We start from the raw sequence: 21512 nt of genomic DNA on the forward strand, positions 1-21512 counted from the left end.
TTGGCCATGTCTTTAGACTCGCTGCTAGTACAAGTGATGAAATGGTGGATCTGTGCCTGGCGAAGGCTATATTACAGATGTGTCTGTTTCAACAAAGCACTAAAGATGATGGAAAAATATAATGTAACATATGAACTAAGCATTGGTGCTAATAAGATGGATTTCTTTTGTGTCTGCTACACAGGAACAAAGATTTGGCTAGGGTTATAACGTCGTTTCATGTAGACAGTCTCCAGTTTTTAGAAATGAAGGGATTTTGATGTAAATAAACTAAAAAGATGAAAACATGGGGCTGTAGAGCTCATTGAATGGATTGATAAATGGTGCGTTAACATGGGTAATGATTATTGAAATGTCCATGTATCAAAGAAGGCGGGTTTTGCAAGATCACCATTAATAAAGCACAACGTTTTATGGTATGTTATCTTGCATTCATATAGCGCCTCCTGCCATAGTCTGTGGCATCGAAGTGCTTTACCCGTCAGAGAGGCAAAGGAGGAGTATGAAATAACATTCAGTACTGGTAAGCAGAAGAAAAGTCGGGTAGATAGTTGAGGTGAGGCTGAGGGATAGATAAGATGTTCAGGAAGGCATGAGAAGGAAAATGCAGAGGAGCTATGTGCACAATTGGACTGAATTTATTGTTTGACTCATCTGTATTTTATGGGCCGCAGCGCCAAGTGGAGAGATAGCTGGAGAGGAGGTGTTCTCTGCCCAAGCAGGTATGCCTGCTAATCACTGCATGCTGAGGCTGAACATATTGAAGCCATGCCCAAGAAAACACAGACAGCAAACCACTTAGAGTTACTCCCCTAGGCCACCAACACAATTTGGGAGGGGCTGTATGTCAGAAATCCAAATTTGCCATGTTTGCCAAAGATCCCTGAAAAGTGACCAAAAACCCTAGGCTTGTGTGCAAAGTGCTTAAGGACACAAAGCCATGGGACATTATACTTTCTAAGTTGAAGGATAATAGGTCATCTGGACGATGATGATGAGGACAACAGCTAATGTCAATTATAAAGATGCAGCAGCTATTCCAATTGGAAGAAAGGAGACTTGAAGACAAGGGGCCTCATTACGAGGAGGGCGGTAAGGGGTTAATGGCGCTGCTAAAGGTGCCGGAGCCGTTAACCCCTTACCGCCCATTACGAGGTCTGCTCGCGGGTCCCGCTAAGGCCGCCTGGTTTTACCAGGCTGCCTTAGCGGGTCCCTTGAGCAGCCCAGCATGCTAACAATGGGCCCCTTATTAACAGGCCCATTGTTAGCATGCTTCCCATTCCCATTGAGCCCTATGGGGGCTCGAATGGGAATGGGGATGTACCGGGTCTGGGTTCCTTGAATGAGGAATTATCAGGCCCTCCAAGGTTGTAATGGCCCAGTAATTCCTCATTTAAGGAACCCGGACCCGGTACCCGGTAAGGGGGTAGCCATGCCGCTAGTAGCGGCATGGCTACCTCCTAACTCGTAATGACCCCCACGATCACTGCAGATGTATGCATTAGAGGCCACCTCTTGAAGGAGGCTGAGCTATCAGACAAAAGTGCTCTTACCTGGAAACAATATCACAGTTTATGGGGACATATGTGTGCATAGACGTTACATTAATAGTTATGGTGTTCACTGTTTTGAATAGTTGCTGGAGTCATTTAGGAAACACAAGGTTTGACCATGATTCAAGAGAATTGGCAAGAGGCAAAACCGCTCATAAACTTGACTGTGAAATTTGCAGTCACAAATGTTTAGACATAATTGAAAAACTCATACAAGATACAAATCATGTGTGCTGGGAAGAAATGCATCACGTTCTCCAGCATGGAATCACATGCTCATGAATATTCCCCGTCGTCAGGCTGGGAATCCTCTGTAAAGAAAAAATCTGTTTCAGTTTTGTTTCTGAACTGTCTTTCTACTAATAACCAATCACTGGTCTCTGGGTCATACTGCCCTCAGCCAATGAGTGCCCTCTACCTAAGCCCCTCCTCTGGTAGCCATCTTCAGATTTTTACCACACGTTCAAGTTTTGGGAGTTCTCGTGCTTAGCTTTTACTGCGTGCTGCGTTTTTTCAAAGAGTTTACTCTCATTTTTCGGTCAAATTCGAGCCTCAAGCTCCACCAATTCATCGTCCGATTAACGGGGACCCGTTTCGGAATTTTCTACGATCCTCAAGGGCGATTTTTCATCAAATTTCACTTCTTGGAGGATTCCGGAAGATCTTTGAGGCCTACCCCGCGTGGTCATGGCTCAAGACAAAGGAGACTCAACGCCTGTTGGATCCAAGCTGTTCAGGAACTGCCCGGGATGTGGACTGCAGAACGTCTTCAAGGAGGATGAGTACTCTCAATGTCTCTACTGCTTGCACTCCGACAAGTCGCACGTGGAGGAAGACTGTGCGTTCTGCAAGAACATGTCTGTCCGGACCATGAAGGACCATCGGAAACGACTCACTGACTGGCTGGAGGCGAAGAGCCCGACAGCAGGTGAGAAGAAGAAGTCTGAGGGGTCTTCTAAAGACCTTTGAGGGCGCCCCGGCGACGGGGGCCCAACAGAAGGCAAAGCACTGGGAGTCCGCGGGCACCCGGAGCACTGTTTGTTCGGGCTCCTCGGCTGCCAGGCCGGGTGCAATGTCACCCACGAGCCAATGCTCCGGCTCGGTGAAAAGGAAGTCAAAGAACCCGGGTAAGCTTTGGGAGAAGCCCCGGTTGATCCCGGCAGAGAAAGCCAAGGGGGAGCGAGGTGGTAACCCTCCCCCCACGGTGAAAGCCTCTGATGCACCTAAGGTCGTGAAGGCCCAGATTCACCTGGCTAAGGCCTCGATTGAGGGAGTCGTGGCGTCCCTGGCAAAGCCCGCAGAGGCGACCCCAGTGGAGACGGCCTCCAGGCCTAGAGTTTCCCTGCCATCCCGGAGGGAATCGTCTTTCCAAATGATCGAAAAGACCCCCGTGAAGACCCGGGCCGAGAAGGAGGGGTGGCAAGGTAGTCCTAGCAGATGCAGATACCTCCTCCGAGGATGAGCTGTCTGTCATCAAGGCAGCCCTGGACAAGAGGTTTGAGGAGGCCAGGGCCTGCGGTAAGGATCCCAATGAGGCAGACGTAGAGAGCGAGTGTGGAGCAGATGAGGAGCGGCAGGTTGAGGAGGAACCTGGGAGCCTCGGCCGCTGCTCCCGTCTCAACTGAAGCCAAAACTGCACGACAGGTCGGAAGACATCTGGCTGGCACTGCACACCGTGTGCACGGAGATAAGGACAAGGTTGCCCTTACCGCCGGCGGACGATCCAGCAGCACCTGGACCATCGCGGAGCCCTCCAGCCATGCGGAGGCAAGTCCATCTACCCCCACCTTTTCATCCTTCACCTCCATCCCCTCCTCCGAGGGATGAGACGGGGCGGACGACGGCGAAGACAACAGAACAGATCTCCCATCGCCCCCTCCCCAGGCTTTCCCTCCCAGTGAAATTGGCTCATTTCATGCCATGATCACCAGGGCCTCTTAGCTTTTCCAGCTATGCCCCAAAGAGCAGAAGAAGGAGGGATGCCTGTATCAACGACGGGAGGCCAAAAGGAAGACCATACTCTCAGTCCCGCTGTTGGACGACATCTGGGATGAGGGACTGTCCCTTCTAAAGAACCCGTCGACCGGCCCCTGCTAAGAGAGACCGGTATGAGAAGAGGTACCGTGTCCCAGATTCTGCTCCTCTGTACCTCGGCGCGCAGCCGTCTCCGGGCTCAGTAGTCTCTGCGGCGGCCAAGAAGAAATCGGCTGGGACGACGGCATCGACTTCCACTTCGCTGCCGGACGGGGAGGGGAAGAAGCTGGACGCCATGGGACTTTGGGTCATCTCGTCGGCAGTGACGACCATTAAGGTGGCCAACGCTCTCACTATTGTGGCCCGCTACGATAGGGAGCTGTGGTTTAAAATGGCCCCCCTCCTGGACTTCCTCCCGGACCACAAGAGAGCAGAGGCCCCAAAATCCTGCAAGAGGGCGAGGTGGCTTCGGATCACGCCATCTCCGTAGCCACGGACATCGGCGACACCGGGTTTCGCCAGATGGGCAACAGCGTTTGCCTTTGCCGGCGCGGTTGGCTCAAGGCCACCGACTTCTGTCAGGACATGCAGACCAGGGTACTGTACATGCCCTTCAACGGGGACAATCTGTTCGGCAAGGCAGTGGACGAGTCACTGCAGGCCATCAAGGTGGACACCAAGACGACCCGTGCCCTGGGCACTCTACATCAGCGATGGCCGTCCTTTCGGACCTCCGGAGGCAAGTCCCAAGGTGCCTCCAAAGGTTTCTGCGGCAGCTGTTCGTCATACCGCCAGGCTGCCCATTCCTCATCGCAAGAAGCCTACAGAGGCTGCAACAAGGCCAGTGGACATTGTCACTGTGGCCAAGGGCACAAGGGGGCGAGGCCTCGGTGAAGCAGGACTGAACCAGCCCTGACATCGGGCCCCCATCGAGCACCCGGTGGGAGGCCGGCTGGCGAAATTCGTCAGCGTGTGGGAATCCATCTCCACCGACCGATGGGTGCTGGATGCCCTGGCCCACAGGCACACTCTGGCGTTCCAAAGGAAGTGCCCAGACTTTCCACCATTGGCCAGGAAAGAAAACCACATCCCACAACTATTTCTGGAGATACGAGCGATGCTGGCAAAGGGCGCGATAGAACTCGTCCCGAAGAGGCTACGGGGCTACGGAGTATACTCATGGTACTTCCTCGTCCGAAAGAAGACCGGTGGCTGGCGACCTATCCTGGACCTCCGCCGCCTCAATAGGTACATAAAATCCCCCAAATTCCGGATGGTCACCCTTCAGCACGTGCTGGGACAGCTGGAAGAAGGGGATTTAGTGTCATCGCTGGACCTGGAGGATGCATACTTCCACAAGTCAAGGGAACTCGCCGTCGAACACACAGCGAGGACTGTCTGCCTGGTTCTCGATCAACTTTGCAAAATCCTGCTTGGTGCCATCGCAGGACACTCCATTCCTAGGGGCCAGGCTCAACATGGTGGAGCAGCTAGCTTCACCGTCAGAGGAGAGGATAACAGTCATCCTGGGAAAGGTACAACAGCTGTTACCATGGAAGTAGCCAAGGGGAGGTCCATCAAGTCCCTGCTCGGCATGATGTCGTCATGCATCTATCTTGTGTGTCTGTGCAGGTTGCGGATGCGGCCACTGCAGCAGTTCCTCGACGCCCGTTGGATACAAGTGGTGGGAAGCTTCTAAGACAAGATCTCCCTCAATGAGACTGTTCGTCAAGTGATCCAGTGGTGGGGCACCTGCGCGCATCTCACGGTGGGCATGGACTTCCAGACCCCAGCGCATCAGGAAACGGTGACAACGGACGCCTCCCTGGAGGGATGGGGCGCACACCAGAGATCTCCACGCAAGAGGCCTTTGGCTCCCAGAGTAGAGGTCACTGCACATCAACGTCCTAGAGCTCTGGGCGGTGTTCTGGGCCCTCAGGTCCTTCCTTCCATCCCTCAGGGGCAAGGTGGTACAGGTCTTCACCGACAACACCACAACAATGTTCTACATCCGGAAGCAGGGGGGCACCAGATCTCCAGCTCTATCCAAAGAAGCGCAGGAACTTTGGCGCTGGGCTGTCACCCAGGGGATGTTCCTGGTACCCTTTCACCTGGCAGGAGTGAAGAACACTGTTGCCGACTCACTCAGCAGGGAGCTGCGCTCTTGCCACGAGTGGGAGCTTCGGCAGGATCAACTAGATTTTCTATTCTGATGATGGGGCAGTCCCCAGATCGATCTGTTGGCGACGGCGACGAACACCAAGTGTCAGCAGGTTTCCCCAGCCGGGAGCATGGGGGATGCATTTGCCTTCCCCTGGGATGGACTGTTCCTCTATGCATTCCCACCGTTGCCACTACTACTGCGACTCATCAGTCAACTCAGACGGTCCCCGTGCAGGATGATCCTCGTTGCACTGGTGTGGCAGAGGCAGATTTGGTTCCTGGACTTTCTGGACATGTCAGCGTCCCCTCCAGACAAGCTTCCGGCGGACGTAGATCTTCTTGCCAGGGAGGGAGGCGAACCTGCAGGCCTGGCTCCTGCAGCACCAGAGTTTGGAGGCTACGATATCCCGGCGGACTGTAAGGAGGTACTTGCCAAGGCCAGAGCATCGTCGACTCTTAAGTGCTATGGACATAAGTGGAAGAGGTTCTCTGTCTGGTGCCGTGCACAGAAGATCAACCCTTTACCGATTACGGAACCCCCAAGTACTGCCATACTTGCTGTCACTGACCAAGGCATGGCTGGGACATGCCGCCATCAAAATTCATCTGGCAGCTATCTCCCGCTACACCAGAGCTCCGGGGCGGTCATCGCTGTGGTCCCACCGCCTGGTGAAGGAGTTCATGAAAGGACTATTCCGCTCGTTCCCGCCAGTGAAGGCTCCGGCTCTGGCCCCGGTGTGGGAGCTCAACGTGGTGCTGACCAGGCTCATGGGTCCGCCATTCGAGCCTTTGCATTTGGCACCCCTGAAATTCCTATCGTGGAAGACGGTGTTTCTTGTGGCCATCACCTCCGCACGATGAGTGGGAGAGATCCAGGCCCTCTCCTGTAAACCGCCGTACCTGACATTCCACCAGACGAGGGTAGTGCTGAGGACGCACCCCTCCTTCATGCCCAAGATGCCATCGGACTTCCATCTCAATGAGCCCTTGGTGTTGCCTGTTTTCTTCCTGTCGCCTTCATCGCTGGCTGAGAGGACTTTGCACTCGCTGGATGTGGCTAGAGCGCTGAAGTTCTACGTGGACCGCACAAAGAGTTTTCAGAAGACATCACAGCTGTTTGTGAACTTTGGCCGTGCGAACCAAGGGAAGGTTCTCTCCAAGGCTTCCATTTCCAGACGGCTCTCTGGCTGCATCATGCACAGTCACTGGTTGGCAAACCGACCGTTGCCCGGCCGTCCGAGAGCCCACTCGACCAGGGCAACCGCTGCTAGTACGGCGTTCTTGTCTGTTGTGCCTCTGCTAGACATCTGCAGGACAGCTACGTGGAGGTCGACGCACACCTTCACGAAATTCTACTGTGTCGACCGGGATTCCAGGGACAAGTCCAGAGTCGGCCAAGCAGTGCTGCGCAACCTGTTCGCTTGAAGGTGAGCCTGGTGAGGAGGTAAGAGATGCTTAATGTTGAGTGGTTTAAATGCTTAATGTTGAGTCTTGCCACCCCCCGTGGTTTTGCATGTGTGTACTGCTATGTATTCTTGTATTCATGAGCATGTGAATCCATGCCAGACCCCATGCTGGAGAAGGAACAAGTTACTTACCTATAACTGGTGTTCTCCAGCATGGGTTTGGCATGGATTCACATGCAAACCCTCCCTCCAACCCCTCTGCGGCTTTTCTCTTGGTCCTACTGCCATTTTACATGCTACCAAATCTGAAGATGGCTGCCAGAAGAGGGGCTTAGGTAGAGAGCAGTCATTGGCTGGGGGAAGTATGACCCAGAGACCAGTGATTGGTTATTAGTAGAAAGACAGTTCAGAAACAAAACTGTAACTGATTTTTTCTTTACCGAAGATTCCCAGCCTGACGACAGGGAATATTCATGAGCATGTGAATCCATGCCAGACCCATGCTGGAGAACAACAGTAACAGGTAAGTAACGTGTTCCTTATTGCCAACCGTGTGCTTTCTGATAATGTATCCATGCTTCCCTCAGTATGCAAAAGGATCAAGCTTTGCATTTCAGAGCAAATGTGGAGTAATCATATAACAGCACTCTTTGGTTCAATCAACTCCAGGTCCAATGTGTTCTTGAAAAACGTTGGAAATGTGGGAGTAGTATGCTTGATATTAAAACGTAAATATCACTGTCACCCAAAATTCAGCCAAAACCCTGTTCACTTTCCTTTTGCTCAGCAAACTGGATATTACTGTTTGAGCCTTCTCCTTGGTATCTCCCTCTATTCCTTTTATCTGCTTAACAAACGTCACATCTTTGCTTCCAGCACCATCTACAACCTACTCAAACACCCCCACCTCTATGCAACAACATCACATTTCTTTCTCTTGAAATTCCTACTACTAGTCTATAAGTCTCTCCAAGGTCTTGCTCTGTCTATTTCACTGAGTTCTCTACTCCACTCTTAAACTGTATGATCGTACTCTCTCAACAACATTTCCATCCCCCAGACTGCATCATCTCCTTCCATTTTCAATCCCCCCTTCTCTCTACTCTCCCCTCTGTGCCCTGAAATGGCATATTCATTGACTTTAAAGCTAGCCCATCAGTGGAGTTATTTCAGACTCGATTTTAACCAGCGAAAGAGCACCTCTAAGCCCTTCAACACAACCTACCAAGTGACCCCTGTCAATACCTCCGGACAATGCAACACTTGTCTCTATAATATTATATATATATTATAGGTTGCTGCCCTATAGTTAATGTGAGTGACTTGATCCATAGGAAATGTGAACATACTATTGCTAATAACCTTTGACCTGCAGGGCGGATTTGGCTGATATTTTCAGAACAAAACATTATAAATTGAAAAAGTTATGAACAAAACAAAACACCACCATTTTCAGCACATTCATTTCCCTTAGGGAACAATTGCAGTTTTTGAAAAGCCGTAGCGCGAAAGCGGCTTGGCAGATTTGGACCAAATAAGAAACAATTTGGGCACAAAACATTGACCTAGTTTCCTTGACTTGTTTGGGGTAAATCCATCAAGTAGTTTTTAAAATATTCGACAGAGAATGGGGTGCCAGCTGCTCCTTAAAACCTTTATATCATTCTTTGTGCTTGGTGCTTTTCAGAAGAGCGGCTGAGAGAGGTAATAACTTTTGACTTGCTGGATAGATTTGCATGACATTTTCTGAACAAAATGTTTGTCAAGGCCCACCCCATCCAGATATTTTGGGATCAATTTGTTAAAAAATGAAAAGGTTATTAAGAAAACATATAAACGCAGTTTTCCGCCTACTCCCATTTATTATTCCATAGAGAAAAAGTGCAGTCATTGAACAGCCATAGCGCGCAAACCGCTCGGCAGATTAGCACCAAATGAGAAACAATTTGGGCACAAAGCATTGCCTTAATTTTCTTGAGCATTTTGGGGTAAATTCATCCAGTAGTTTTTAAAATATTCAACAGAGACATGGGGGTGCACCCTGTTCCTTAAAACATATATATATATATATCTGCCTCGGTACTTTGCAGCAGAGAGGCTAAGAGGCTTTTCAGAAATTATAAAAGCACCATTTCTTTTGCTTGAGTCAAGTGATTCCCACAATACTATTTGGAAAAGCTGCAAATGAACGAACTCAAAATGCTATTTGGAGAAGGAACACGGATGCCATCAAACTTTGGAAGGAACTCCCCCATAACCTTACAGAGTCTAATAATGTTCTTGATTATCAGAAAGAGACTCATAACTCTTCTGATTATGTAGTCACTCCTAGAGGAACACTGATTGTTTGGAACGACAGAGCTTAGTTGGCCTGGCCGTAGGTGCTATATAAATACCAATAGCAATATCAATCACATCAGGCTAGAGGTCGGAAGTGGGAAAGAAGACACCATGTGAAGTTGGGGATTTGGGTGTGAGTATGGGAGCCAGTTTTGTTTAGAAAATGTTCGATTTATCAGTGGAGGACAGAGTGAATCTCACGAGATTACAGCGGCAATGCCACAAAATGCGCTCAGAGAGAAATGTGCATCACACTAAGCTGAGTGGAGCCAGGGGAACTGGGAAAAAGAAGGGGGACACATGTTGAGTGCCTGTGAGGATGCGGAAGACTTTTTAATTCTGAGCAATTTTTCCTGTTATCGTGGGAATCGGCAAACCGCCACTCTACTGCAGGAATTTCTGTTATTGGAAATGATTACTGTGAAATTATCACTGGAATAAGGACTTAGAAAACAAAAGTTTAACATCTGCAGTGCCTACATATACTGGGTAGGGGGCAATGTGTATTTGGTAACACATTAATGGTGTGACATGGCCAGTGGGCCCAAAAGAAAGCTATTGATGCAACACATACAGAGGCCAAGGACGAAGGCCATAGCTAGTGAGACCTCAAGAAACTATGCAACGTGTTCAGCCGTGGCATGGCCAGTGGGTCCTTAGGAAACTAAGGTATAGCAAAATCCTTGAAATTCAGTGAATAGCCATTCATTAAGAGAGAGTTAAGATGATCAAATTTAAATGCAACAAAACCCCTGAAATTCAGCACTCACATTTCAATCAAGTCCGGCTCAGAGAAGAAAATGCATTACATGAACCAAACAGTGATAGGATTAATGGCCAGGAGAGGGCCAGGGAGGAAAAAAGCTATTGGGGAGAGCGGGAGCACAGTGGACAGAGTAGGGGGACACTTGGTGAGGGCCTTTGAGGACAGGGTAGATTTTGGGATTTTGAAGTGTTATCAGGTGAATCATGGGGGAATACCACGGGCCACGGTATTTCAATGCTGCTGTATGTGTAGTTTGTTGCCATTATCAGGAGAATATTGGGGGAAACCTGCAAGAATGGGGAGAGAGTGAAAATCAAAGTAATTTTACACCTGCAGTGATCACATCTAGGCAAGCGGGGTAATGGGTCTCTGTGCCAAAGGTTATGGCTAGTGGGCCCCAAAGAAACCTATTGGTGCAACATGTATAGAGGCCACGGACAAAGGCCATGGCTAGTGGGCCCCAATGAAACCTATTGGTGTAACTTGTACAGTGGCCATGGCTGAAAACCAAGGACATACCCATGGCTAGTGGGCCCCAAACAAACCTATTGGTGCAACATGTACAATGGCAATGGCCAAAGCCCGTGGACAATGGCCATGGTTGAAGGCCATGACTAGAAGGACCCAGAAAAACCTATTGGTGCAACATGTACAATAGCCACTGTGCAAGGCCATGGCTAGTGGGCCTTGAAGAAACTATAGTGTAGCAAACCTTTCAAATTCATTGAAAACAATTTATTTAGGAGAGAGTTAAGGTGATCGGATTTAATGCATTGAAACTCCTGAAATTCAGCAATCGCATTTCGAGCACGTCTACCTTAACTATGAGTCCCCTATTGCGTAGCGTATGACCACAATGATGATGTTTTCCTTTTCATTAGTTACATATTAAAGTATATTAAAGTCTTTGGAGCTCATTTTCTTTTTAAATGCAAATTGCCCAGAGGGGACAGCTTACGTTTGCACATACATGCAAACAGGCCCCCTCCGGGCACTGCCGAGTACAAATGAGAAGTAGGAAGAGATGGCAGCAGCCTCTTTACTCTTCTCTATTTGCTGTGCAAATAGAGTAAGCAACGCCTGCCATGGTCGAATGGCAGGCAGCGCTTACAATGATTTCCTGCTGGTGCAAAAAGCAGCCGTTTCCATGGGAAATCATTGGTTTTACACCAGCATGAAAATCTCCTGTTACGCTTTCAAAAACAATGAAAATCCCCTGCGGCATGAAATGAGGCGTTGAGACGGGGGTAACGTTAATCCTATATTGAGCCCCTCCATTTATGCTGCAGGGACATAGAAAATTAGCTCCTCAATGTCAACTGAATTCACCCCTCTTCCAATTCAGGGAATCTGGGAAAATATCTACTGCTGATCCATAATTAGAAAGACAAACCCATTGAAACCTTTGAGCATCTTTTTCCAAAGAAGTGAATTGATATAATACAATTACCAAGAGCAGAACAATCAATTATTGCCCTTTCACATGCTATGAGAATAGTCCAAATGTCCACTATTGCCCTGCCTCTCTGTCAATATTCAAACCGGTCTACAATCAAGTCCCCCACCTCATCCCCCTTTCTCCCTGCCATTCTTTCAATGTATTGGTTCGGTTACTTGGGCAGGTTTAACACAAACTGTGGCTATACACAGAATTCGGAATTGGAAACTGGACCCACACCAAATACCGTAAGGGCATGCAACAATGAGCACATCTGAGCAAATGTTTCTCATTTCTCTTTGCAAACCTCATTTTGGGGAGTGTGACATTGCTAACTAAAATCAGTGTACTGTGTGCATGCTAAATGGTATTTCATGTATTTTCAGTGCCATTAATGGGGAACTGAGAGACATAACTGGGTGCTTTTCTAACCACCTGGAAGTGAACTAGTTGTTGCTCGTGAGTAGAACTGACACATTGGTTACATCTTTGCAATGAGCTAACAACACCTTTGTTTCATTTACTTAGGAAGACGATCAAGTCATTGGCCTCCACCCATTGCATCCTGGGAGCTATTGTCCAGGAATAGTTCTTAAGGTCTCGTCGATCTCCCAGTTGGAGGTGAGTGCTCTTGTGCTTTTTTTTGTTGCATAGTAACACAACTGTTGATGATGGCGGTCCCATTACAGGTCTTTGTGGCTTTTGACCACTCTGCAAACTTCTGGATTAGGAACACTTTATTGGAAGATGTCTCTTGAGATGCAAGGTGACACCTTGCACCAACAGGTCTTTCCAACTGTAATAGTAAAATATTGGTACCTGTGTGAAATAGCTCCTCGTCAATCTATACCGAAGATCGAGAGTACCATACATGCCAGATATTGTACCAATACAATATCAAAGTCACAAGTTTGACCATTAGCATCACAAAATGTCACTCTTAACACTAGGAGCAGTTGGACATCAATGTCAAAGCCTTTCTCCAACCGTAATACCTGTTTTCATAGACTGCTGTTTGAAAGTCTGAGATTTGTACGTGCACTTCTGGTTGAAATCGTCCAATTACATATAGATGTGTATGTGGGAATAGGGGAGTAGGGTGCTGGGGTGTGGGAGGACCCTTCATAAAAAAAAAACGGGTCAAATTGATGTCGATCAAACGTGCATGAACACACAGCTGACTTAAACAGCACTCTTTGAAAGCATGTAGAGCCTTAACCAATGTATGATAATATTGTATTTGTGGATGATTTAGATCACGTGGGTGGGAGATTTCATTTTTTCCATTATTTTCTTATTCAGCTCAAAATGCCCAATGCTGATTCCAAGATGGCGGCCGGCGCAGGAGGACGTGCCTGACTGTCTCTCCCCACCGAGCCGCTTCACAGACGCCGCGTGTCGGGCGATTTTGAGCCTGAAACTTGAGCGGCGAAGTGGTGTATGTGGTGTATGTGCAATGAGAGGGGGACAGTGAAATTGACTCCCCTCAAGGTCCTGCTCTGCGCCGAATAAGACTTCTCAGACCCCGGAGGGAGTGACGCAGGCTTGAGGCGGTGGGTGGCTGGTCCCCACACCACGCTTCCACGGAGTCAGAGCCCCAGCCTAGAGTCAGCGGGGTGGCTCTGGGTGAGGATCGCCCCCGACGCAGATGAGGGACCGCACTCGCATGGGGAGCTGCGGTCTATCTGGACTGTGCGGCGAGCCCTGGAGGAAGACTGGCGCAACAGGACACCGCCACTCGGGGGCTGGTGAGCCTCCTCCCCCTGCAGCGCTCCTGACCCATACCACGCAGAGGACCGCATCGGACGCCAGATCTGGTGGGCACCGGACCACACCATTGGGGCCCTCCATCTCGGTTTGGATCGCCTGTAGGATCATCCAGGCCCCCTTCCCTTTCTGCTGCCGACTTGGGACCGCGAACACCAGGTCATACAACGGGGCCGCGCTGTGGTGGCCCAACAACGGCAACATACAGCTTTGAACCCCCACAGGTGATGGATGTGTTTGGGGGCGGTCTGGAGGAGGGGGCCACTAAACGTGACAGGTGCTGGGGACATCCCTTGGTGGAGTGGTTCAGCGCCGGGGGGCCCCCTGCGTTCCTCGCCCAGCGCACTCGGTGGTGCTATAGAAAGCAAAGAGGACCTATCTCATCAGAGTGAATCCAACCCTACCCTTCTACGATCCCTCCTCAGCCACCCGGGAGCACCTGCCTCGGCCCCTGGGAGTGGCGGTTCCTGGCTATCAGGTGAGAGGCTGGTCTGGGGATAGCAACAGTAGGATCCTCACGCAAGGGGGGAGACTCTGTTCACCTACTTCACTTTGGACATCACATCACCCCCCCCCATGGGGTCCCCCTCTCTAAGCAAACCCGGGCCATAATAGATTAGCTCCGAGACGACCGCCCCTGGAGGTGGGTACCCCGGTTTGAAGAGCGGATCATCTCCTGAAGTGCACACTGTACGGACTGCCATATTGGGACGTAACCCCAACCGCCCGTGTCCTGTTTCCCACCGCGTCTGGGCCCCCACCTTGGGGATCAGCCCTTTCAACTATAGTGGACTGCATTGATGTCGAAATCGAGGGCGAAGACCCCGGGCCAGTCCCCTCCACAGAGGAAACAAGGCAGGAACCTAAGGCAGCTGTGGGGGACATAAAAAGACGCCGCTCTGAAGCCAGAAAAATTCCCCCCGCTTATTCGCAAATCCCCTCAACCCACCATACAGAGGGCATGATAAGCAAGGATGATATACAGACCTACTTTAAAGAAATTCAATCACAAATCATCAGCTCCATGCAGGAGCAATTTGCAATTCTCAGGGGCGAAATGAAGCAGGCCATTCAAGAAATCAAACACGATGTAGGTAAGCTGGAGGAAAGGGCCGACATAGTGGAGAGGAAGCTCCAGCAGGTCGAGGAGGACTCTATGAAATCGGATGAGACTTTAGACAGGATAGCCGAGACGACCATGTACCTAGAGCAACAATGTGAGGACCTGGAAAACAGGTCAAGAAGATCGAACATAAGAATTAAAAACCTGCCTGAGACCATAGACGACCCCGACCTGCGATCGGTGGTGACACAGATATTTATAGGGGTTTTAGCAGAGGATACGGATCCAAAGGTAGGGATTGATCGACTTCACAGGGTGGGTCCTAAAAGAACGTCCAAACCAGGAGCCAGGCCCAGGGACGTCATAGCAGCGTTATCCTCCTACGCCCAAAAGGAACAGATTCTCCGAAAAGCTAGGCTGGCTCCCCAGGTGCGAGTGAATGGTCAGGAGGTACAGTTGTACCAAGATCTCACCCAGTCTACCCTTCTGAAACAGTGGAAGATGGGTCCAGTGGTCCGTCACCTACAATCAACTCAAGTGAAATATAGATGGACGTTCCCATTTGGTCTCTTCTTCACCTGGGAGGGGACGTAGCACAGGATTACAACCTGCGAGGAAGGGGAAAAGATTTTGGGAATAGAGTGCGGAGGGGAGGCCGCGCATCCAAAGCTGCAGAGGCGGACCCGGGGTCCGAGCACACAAGATGGTTGGTCAACGGTTCACAGGAAAAGCAGAGAGAGGATAAATAAATGAAGTACAAGGTGACCGGGATCTCCCCCCTCCAGAGTTGAGAATATTCAAGAGAAACACACCACTGCTACCAGATACACATAAGGGTCGCGCCTGACCGGACACTGGCAGGCCAGGAAGGGGGGACAGCGCAGTACGATTGGAATCTATAGTGGGGTTTAGGACTCCCCACGCAAAGTTATTGAGGGGACACATGGGCCGGGAGCGCCGGGCACTACGCTTCGGGGCAGGTAGCAACCCGGTACAGACCTCAAGGGACATTGGGGTGGGGAAGTGGGAATGTTCGGGGAAAAGGAATGTCAGGTCGGCATACTACCGAAGAAACAGCACAGCTAAGGAGAGAATAGGAGCGACACGAAGTACTCAAGTGAAGATTAAACAGCAGATAGGACACCAATGGCCCCAGTGACAGTTCTCTCTCAGAAAGTTAGGGGTATGAACACCCCCATGAAACGGGCTAAATTAGAGCGCCAAGCCTGGCAACATAAGGCGGACATATTGCTGTATTAAGAGACACACATAAAGAAGAACGAGAAACACCGGATTAGAATCAAAGGGGCAAGGCACATCTATCAATCCAATGCCGAGTGTAAGAAGGCGGGAGTTCTAATTGCCGTGAAAGACTCTCTTAAGGCACAGATCCATAATTACACCGCGGACAAAAAGGGCAGATACGTATTCCTAAAACTAACAATTGAAGGGAGACCGGTGACTCTGGCGTCGATCTATGCGCCGAATGTAGGACAGGAATCGTTCTTGCTCTATATACTGGACGAATTGGAAAAATTCTCGTCAGAAAATATTATTTTGGGCGGGGATCTGAATTTGGCTTGGAACCCCTCTCTGGACAGGAGCTCCAAAACAGGCACCGACTTGAGGACCCCTTCGGCGACTCTTAAGAAAGAGTTTGAGTCCCTCTCCCTTCATGATGTTTGGCGAGCGAAGAATACAGGGAGGCCGGGCTACACACACTTCTCACACGTCCATAACTCCCTATCAAGGATAGACTATATATGGGCCTCTACACCCCTGATGGACAGGATAGGGGATGTGGAGGTGGGTCCCATCTCCCTCTCGGATCATGCTCCGGTTATAGTCTCCTTAGCACTCAGAAATAAAGAGAGGAATGCCTGGTCCTGGAGGTTCCTGTCTGATCTATTGCAAGACAACACAATAGTAGAAGAAATACAGGAGAAGATAGATACATACTTCGCTGAAAATGACACAGGGGAGACCTTGCAAGAGATAGTGTGGGATGCCTTCAAAGCGGTCTTAAGAGGTGAGCTAATCGCCCTCAAAGCAAGGAGAGAAAAACTTATGGCACAATGGGAGCACGACCTGGAAGAATGACTCCGGATGGCCCAGAAGGAGGTGGCGGCCAGCCCCAGCAGAGCCAAGATAAAAGCAATGCAGCATATCCAGGGGCAGTAGGACCTCCTTCGTAAGAAGAAGGTGGAACATTCACTCCTACGAACAAGGCAAAAGTACTATTTGCTTGCCAATAAAGCTGATAAACTGCTTGCCCGTCAACTCCGTGAGACTGTTAAAGAAAGGAAGGTTTTAGCGCTGGAAGATCTCAATGGCAATCGGAAAACTACAGATGTTGAAATGGGTGAGATCATGCGAACCTTCTACCAGTCCCTTTACCATACGAGCAGCCCGGATGAACAGGAACAGAAGAAATACCTTCAGGATGCCCCTCTCCCCCAGCTACAAAGAGAAGCCAGAGAGGTACTAGACCAAGATATTGCACCGGGAGAAGTACTCCGAGCTATCAAACAACTCCCCAAAAACAGGGCGCCGGGACCAGATGGCTATACCGAGGTCTTTTATAAAAAATGTCTAACCTCACTGGTCCCCAGGCTCACGCTTCTCTTTAACATGTTTAAATCCCGGGGGAACATCACACCCTCAATGAATGAGGCAAAAGTAGTACTATTTCCGAAGCCGGGCAAGGATCCTACCCTACCAGGATCATACAGGCCAATCGCCCTGATAAATCTTGATGCAAAACTTTATTCAAAAGTCCTTGCCAATAGGCTAACTGAGTATCTGGCATCCCTGATAGACATGGATCAAGCAGGCTTTGTCCCCATGAGACAAACAACGGACAACACCAGGAGGGTCTGCAACCTAATTGAAAAGGCGGAAAGTACCAGCACTAGAGCTATACTAGTGGCATTGGACGCTGAGAAAGCGTTTGACCGCGTCGAATGGTCACAGCTCTTTCACACAATGGAACAAATGGGATTTGGAGAATCCTATCTGAAAATGCTGAGGGCTAACTACAACTCCCCTGTCCTAAGAATTTCAGTTAATGGCTTCTTGTCCCAACCAATCGCTCAGACGAGAGGAACGAAGCAAGGCTGCCCGATGTCCCCCCTCTTATATGCCCTATTCCTTTAACCCCTCCTGGCGAGGGTACGTCTTCATTGACAAATAAAAGGCATTCAGATGGGGGGTCTTGAACATAAAACCATGGCTTTTGCAGACGCTATGTTGGTAGCCATAACTGAGCCCACAGAGTCTCTGCCAGTCCTTTTACAAGAACTGGAGGCATTAGGACCTGTCTCAGGCCTCCAAATAAACAAGACTAAGTCGGAAATTCTAAATATTTAAGATGACCCATCGACAATAACGAGACTAGCGCAGGCACAGGGGATGAAAGCAGCACAAAACAATATAACATATCTTGGAGTCAAGCTCACCCCCTCAGTGGCGCAACTCAGAACCTCCTGGCAAGGTGGTCCCCCCTTTCCACCTCGTGGTGGGGAAGGATTGCGGCAGTCAAGATTACAGTCATCCCAAAGGCCCTCTACTACTTTCAGGCCCTTCCTATAAGACTACCCAAGTCGTTCTTCAGATCACTGAACAAGATGATTTTGTCTTACGTATGGCGGGGCAAGAAGCCATGAGTAGCATCGGCCACGATGACGACGCAGGTGGGAGAGGGCGGCTTAGCAGTTCTGCATTTCAAGAAATACTATGAAGCAGCACAGCTCCGAGTGATCAGAGAATGGGTGGCAGATACTCCCAAGCACAAATGGACAAAGCAGGATGCGGCTGTGGCAAGAACTCCGCTCTTGAACCTTCTCTGGTCCCACAAGAAACATAGACATGCAAACTCCAAAATAAGTGAAATACTAGGGGCGACCCTCAACGCATGGGACACTGCAGTTAAAAAGGGGGGGTCTGACACTCGTCCCTCCTCCTTCACACCGCTATTTGGCAATCCTAATTTTCCTTCAGGGATGGACCCGAAAGCATTCTCCCCTTGGAAACAGGCTGGTTGCACAAAAAATGTGTGACATGTGCCCCGCTCGTTCGCTTAGGACCTGTGAAGTCTGTGTCCGAGAATTTGGTTTGACTGACTCGGATAGGTTCCAGTATACTCAACTAATCCATTGGCTCTCATCCCCCATCATTAAGGAAGCTGGTACAAGGCCCTTCATGAGATTTGAAACATTCCTGATAACAGAGGCAGGCATGCGGAAACTGATATCTAACCTGTATGTGCAATTGAATTTGCAAGGGTTGCAAGTCTGGCGGAGCTACATGAAGAAATGGGAGGCGACATTGGGGGAGAGGATACCTCGGCACTTCTGGGAGGAAGTCTGGCGAAATATACCCAAACTGACTAAGTCGACCCACCTGAGAGAAATGTGGTATAAGGTGCTCTTGCAGTGGCACCTGACACCAGAAAAACGATGTGTCATCTTCCCTGACAAGGATGGGCCGTGCTAGCGGCGGTGCCAACAGCGGGGGGACTGGAAGCACATATGGAAGGCGTGTCCGGTCTTGGAGGAATTCTGGAAGGAAATCAAGACTGAGGCGGGGAAAATGGTCCGTGGACTTGAGACTTTGGGGGATGGAGTGTGGCTGGCAGGCCTTTGGGACCTGCAACAGTCAGTATTTACTAGGCGCCAGCTGAAAGTGATTATGGTTTTGGTGATAGCAGCATGGTTAGTAATAGCTCAGTGTTGGAAACAATGAGCACCCCCAACTCAACTTCAATGGCTCAGAAAAGTCTGGCATTTTGTCACTATGGAGTGGATGACCCATAAACTACAGGGTACCCCTGAAACCTTCCATGCAGACTGGGGTCCTCTTCTCCAATACTTGCAAAGTGACTATATGCTGCAGTGGTGTCCTCATAGAATTCGTATACTGAACTTGTTTTGACTCAATTTATAGCACTGTGTGTCGTGATCCTATGCTTATGTGCTGCCGTCCTGAATTCCTAGGGAATATGGGTGGGGGAGGATGGGGGGATGAGGAGGAAGGGTTTGTTTATGGTTATGCTTGGTTATATGTTAAAATTAATAAAAAGACCGTTAAAAAAAATATGCCCAATGCTGCATTGCATTACTTTCAAATGCCTTTTGGAGGAGCAATGTAATGTTGTGCTGGTGGTATTATGAGGAAATCTCTATTTTGATGCTGTTATTCAGTGAACTGGATACCAGTACCGCCTGAATATTAAGCTGCTCCCATAACGTTCATGATTTGAGCACCTGGAGACCGCCCCTGTGGTGGTAACAGTGCGCGGTATAAGACAACATAACATAACATTTCTTTCCTGCTTTCTAGTAAGCAATTTACAGTAGTACATGTACAGGAATTCTACTCACAGTTCAATGAGAAGTAGGCCCCAGCGTCGTCAGCGCTCATCATTAGCCTGACCTGCATTTTCAAGAACGTCCCTTGGCATAATGATCGCCCTCCCATCCTGTCCTGTGGGTTCCATCCTCCTCCGTGGACCTCCTCTTCCACCCCTCTACACCGTCACCCCACAAACCCTTGCATTTTTACACCAAACATTTTAAATACTTAGTTGTATTGTTGAGAATATGGTCCTGAAAATGCATTTCATAAGAGGTTTGGCGTGAAAGTGGAGCCTGCTGTTATTTAATCTCATTAACTCTTTGCCATGCTCTGAAGTATGGTCTGATAATGGCTGCATGCGTGGGTATCTCTAGAAACCCGTTATCCGCATCGGGATAGAGCCAATTTTCTGTGAGTGCGTGTGTTTGGCCATCAATATTGTAGTTATATCTGGATGAATACCTTTATTTATATTGGTTTTGGGGTCGTTTTTGACTGACGTTCACCATCCAGCTCTGTATATTTTCATCGCCGTAAGGTTTCACATTTTCAACTTGCCCAGAACTTGCTTAAAAGCCTGAGTGAAGTCGAAGGCCACGGCCCTGTCAAGTGTCTGTGGGTGCACATTTCCTTCGCTGTTTAATAGTTCCCTTGCATACTAACTTTATGTTTGAATTAATAGTGAGGCTAAAATAAGCACACCAATCCTATAACGAGGAGAGGCTTAAAAGTCCCAACAGTGTTCATATTAAGTACTACTAGAATATTACTTAAACACAGGCTTGTGGAAACAAATTACAGGCCAAGAACCAAACCACTGAATTTGTATTCACAAACATACATATTTTGTCACAGACTATCAGATATATTTAAAAGGGAGCTGAAATATTGGAAAGGAAATGTATGTGGTATGTAACATTACCAGGAACAGAGTCAAGCCTTTACAGTAGAGTGAGGGATATACTGGATCAGGGGGTTATGCCAGAGGCCTCCTAAAACCCTTTTAGTTATGTTCTGCAAGAGGGGAATGACGACTCTTTACCATACTTAATTACAGTTTATGCATCAGGCTGACACATTTTCTGCGATTTAATGTGATTTATCAATCAAGTACATTTTCATTTCCCGTAAACGATTCTCAAAGCCAAGCAAATCAAACCCCAACCTAGCCTACATTAGGCCACTATAAATGTATGCTCATTTCTACAACACCCAAACATAACTGTTTCCCGTGACAAAGGTTACGGATAGGGATACACAGGTTATCCTTAGTACCCTGCCCCACATCCTGTGACAGAACACGGCAGTCTCTGGACAGCCACACGTCACCTGTTGAAGGGTGCCCTTGTGACAGATATGATAGTTTATTTATAACGCCCTTAATACCCAGACGTTTCTAAGCGTGGACCCGGGGTGGAACCTCCATTTCTCCGTGTCGTCTTGATTCCAAGGCGCGCACGTTGCCCCCGAGCTATCCTCCTTGTGTCGTTCGCAATTCAAGCACAGCTCCCCAATTTTTTCAAAACTAAACTGAACATTCATTTTCACCCTCGCCATAACTTAAAGGCAGCCAGCATGTCCACGGGAGGGGTCTTATTGATGTGCCCCCGGAATAATAAGCAGAGTGTTTTCTTTTTCTGTGGCGCTGTGGAGCAGCACGTGGCCCTTGAGGGGTTCAATGAAGCAG

At 49.1% G+C, this 21512-nt stretch overlaps 1 protein-coding gene across 1 annotated transcript in view; it reads left to right on the top strand.

Annotated features, from left to right (window-relative positions):
* Window positions 1-21512, top strand: part of VWA3B (von Willebrand factor A domain containing 3B) — a 2300294-nt gene that overhangs the window by 2159850 nt on the left and 118932 nt on the right. Inside the window, exon 29 of the mRNA XM_069636259.1 lies at window positions 12169-12261. Within this exon, the coding sequence (XP_069492360.1) occupies window positions 12169-12261 (93 nt within the window). The remainder of the gene's footprint in view (window positions 1-12168; window positions 12262-21512) is intronic.

This window comes from Ambystoma mexicanum, chromosome 7p, assembly GCF_040938575.1.
Source record: "Ambystoma mexicanum isolate Mex_15411 chromosome 7p, UKY_AmexF1_1, whole genome shotgun sequence".
NCBI classification, from domain to species: domain Eukaryota; kingdom Metazoa; phylum Chordata; class Amphibia; order Caudata; family Ambystomatidae; genus Ambystoma; species Ambystoma mexicanum.